The sequence below is a fragment of the Apodemus sylvaticus genome, chromosome 22 (genome assembly GCF_947179515.1).
Source record: "Apodemus sylvaticus chromosome 22, mApoSyl1.1, whole genome shotgun sequence".
In the NCBI taxonomy this organism is placed as follows: domain Eukaryota; kingdom Metazoa; phylum Chordata; class Mammalia; order Rodentia; family Muridae; genus Apodemus; species Apodemus sylvaticus.
Window position 1 is genome coordinate 1,388,433 of NC_067493.1, and position 3,622 is coordinate 1,392,054.

The following is a 3,622-nucleotide window of genomic DNA, read 5'->3' on the forward strand; positions in this document are numbered from 1 at the left end:
TTGAGGGTCTTAATATATAACTTTTGATCTCCTAGAACATGATACATATGACATGGTGCCATCCACCTCACTGACATACAACTGTTTGTATGTCTGTGATTGAAGTCATGGGCAAATACATCCAGCTTGCCCATCACTCTTGTAGTTAGTAAATGTTCATACAATTTTTCAGATGTGTGCTCAGTGTTGTGGATCTGTTTCTCCTGCATCTCCTTCTTAATTGGCATTTCTCTGGCAAGGCTGTATCCTATACAAAGTGTTCAAAAGCAAAACAGGTAAATCTTATAATTAATGCTCCTTCTAAAATGACACAGTGAGTGTAAATTCTGAGTCAGAATATAAGTGGAGCAAGTGCCAATATTATATGAATATGTTTTTGAAAAAGCGTGTATTCCTTTATATTGATGTTAGTATCATGCTTTGTGTTGTACACATGTATGGGATATTTAGGATGCAGTGACTTTTGATGATGTGCATGTGAAATTCACTGAGGAAGAATGGAATTTGCTGGATCCTTCCCAGAAGAATCTCTACAAAGATGTGATGTTAGAAACCTGCCTGAACCTCAAAGCTATAGGTAAGACTCAGTTTTTCTAAAGGAAACAAATGTTTATTGTTTATTGATGGTTTTCTATTATTTTAATTGGGACTAATGAAGACTGAGCTGAATAATTCAATTTTATTAAATTTTTACTCTAACTTTCATGGAGCATTGAAAATTCATAGTACCTTAAATTTTTCCTAATTTCTAATAGTATAGCATTCATTTCTCGTCCTGTGTTTTAGGCTATAATTGGGAAGACAATCATCTTGAAGAACATTTTCCAAGTAGTAGAAGACAAGAAAGGTAATTTTTATGTGGAAGCTGATACAAATTTGCCTCTGTGGAATTTTTCATATCTGTTGGAATCTCCAACGAAAAGCAAGAGTGTGAAATAACAGTCTTTTAAGCGTAGCTATGATTATAATATTCTTACAAAACCATGTAACTCAAGATCTGATATCTCATTTGTGTATCTATTCAATAAGTAGCTACGTTAGGGCCGTGCTGTGGACCTGACAATCTGTATAGTCTCATAGTACTTAGATATTGCACTTTGAATAATGATAAATTGATATCCTAAACTTTCTAGTAAGCAAATAGTCCATAGTAAAATTGGTGATACTCATATTCTTGTAGTAATATGGCTAAGCTTTGTGAGAGGGCATTTTAGGAGAATCAAGAATGTTGTTGTTGAAAAACATTAATCTATAATGCATGTGTTATGAGGAACAAAAATTCAGTCTAAATGCAATGTGGAAATGTTTCATTTGTTTTTCTATTTTTTTTTAAATTAGGCATATCATGTGTCCAATGGATAAAAACCATGTGAGCACAGGGTTATTGAAAGAAGCAACATAAAATTTTTGTTCTTAAACAATGAGAAGATAGGTAGTATTTTGTCTTTGATAAACATTAGGAATATGATAGACACTTGCGATTAATTGGTTTTGTAGTTTTATGGGGAACATCCCCAAACTCAAAGGGTAGAAAAGCATTATGGGTACGGGGAATTTGGGAATAATTCTGTGTGTCCTGGTTCACAGTAAATGTGATGTAATTCACGCTACAGTTAAAATTATGAATGCAATCCATGTTATAAAGATCCGAGTTGTTCAAAATTTCTGCAGAAAGCTGCAGTACATCATATAAAAATCACTTTATAAATATGAGCCATGTAATAACCATCACAGGTGTCTTGAACAACTCTTGATGAGGGTGAACACCATGAACATGCAAACTGATAAAACCTTAAGATCTGATGCTTCTTTAACATTAGTCCAAATTGTAAACATATTTCATATTGATTACATGGTTGATCAGCGTAATGAGTGGGGTAAAGATTATACATTTGCTAATTACCGTTGCAGGCATGTAAGAAGTCAGAGTGGAGAGAAAACCTATGAGTGTAATCAATGTGGTAAAGCCTTTGCAAGACCCAGTAAACTCCAATATCCTAAAAGGATACATACTGGAGAGAAACCTTACGAATGTAATCAATGTAGTAAAGCCTTTGTAACACCCAGTCATCTCCAATATCATAAAAGAACACATACAGGAGAGAAACCATATGAATGTAATCAATGCGGAAAAGCCTTTGCAGGTCACAGTGTTCTCAAAAGACATAAACTGATACATACTGGAAAGAAATCTTATGAATGTAATCAATGTGGTAAAGCCTTTACAAGACCCAGTCATCTCCAATATCATAAAAGAACACATACTGGAGAGAAACCTTATGAATGTAATCAATGTGGTAAAGCCTTTACAAGACCCAGTCATCTCCAATATCATAAAAGAACACATACTGGAGAGAAACCTTATAAATGTAATCAATGTGGTAAAGCCTTTGCAAGACCCAGTCATCTCCAGTATCATAAAATAACACATACCGGAGAGAAACCTTATGAATGTAATCAATGTGGTAAAGCCTTTTCACAACACAGTAATCTTCAAAGACATAAACTGACACATAATGGAGAGAAACTTTATGAATGTAATCAATGTGGAAAAGCCTTTGCAAGACCCAGACATCTCCAGTATCATAAAAGAACACATACTGGAGAGAAACCCTATGAGTGTAATCAATGTGGTAAAGCCTTTGCACATCACAGTACTTTCCAGTATCATAAAAGAACACATACTGGAGAGAAACCATATGCATGTAATCAATGTGGAAAAGCTTTTTCAGGTAACAGTGTTCTCAAAAGACATAAACTGACACATACTGGAGAGAAACCTTATGAATGTAACCAATGTGGTAAAGGCTTTGCACAGCGCAGTCATCTCCAAATTCATAAAAGAACACATACTGGAGAGAAACCTTACGAATGTAGTCAATGTGGTAAAACCTTTGCACAGCTTAGTACTTTGCAATATCATAAAAGAACACATACTGGAGAGAAACCTTATGAATGTAATCAATGTGGTAAAGGCTTTGCAAGAGCCAGTAATCTCCAAATTCATAAAAGAACACATTCTGGTGGGAAACCTTATGAATGTAACCAATGTGGCAAAGCCTTTTCACGTCACAGTAATCGCCAAAGACATAAGAGAACACATACTCAAGAGAAACCTTACTAATATAATCAATGTGGAATAACCCATTCATCTCCACTATGATCAAAGAACACATACCAGACAGAAACCTTATTGATGTAATCAATGTGGTGATGTATATTCATAATAGAGAAATCTGCAAATTCTCTGTGCTGGAAATAAATCTACTGAATATAATCATGAATTAAGTGTGAGTTATGGGGCTATCATATTAGGAATGCAATAGACATTGGTGCTTGGGATTATTTCCACTCTGGAGATGGTTCTTTTGGATGACTTGGCAAAGAAGATTGCAGCCTTTTATCCTTGTCTAAAGAGTTTCCTCGAGGTTATGTAAAAGACATTTCTTTGACAATGTAAGTCATGAAAATCACCACATAGAATTTGGCCTTACAGTTTTTAACAAGTACAGAAAACTAAGAAATGGAAAATATAAAACATAAGTTTCAAAATGCAAGCCATCATCAGGACATTGAAGGAAGACAAATCCTATGATCAAGGATATTCAATGGTGTTAAAGGA

At 34.5% G+C, this 3,622-nt stretch overlaps 1 protein-coding gene across 1 annotated transcript; it reads left to right on the forward strand.

The window, feature by feature from the left end:
- Nucleotides 1-456: 456 nt before the first annotated feature.
- LOC127673190 (zinc finger protein 431-like) lies at nucleotides 457-3,124 on the forward strand (the record flags this gene model as incomplete). The annotated part of the gene is made up of 3 exons (XM_052168798.1): nucleotides 457-577; nucleotides 787-847; nucleotides 1,912-3,124. Coding segments are annotated over 3 exons (1,395 nt in total), but the record flags the coding sequence as incomplete, so codon positions are not given.
- Between the last annotated feature and the right edge of the window lie 498 nt (nucleotides 3,125-3,622).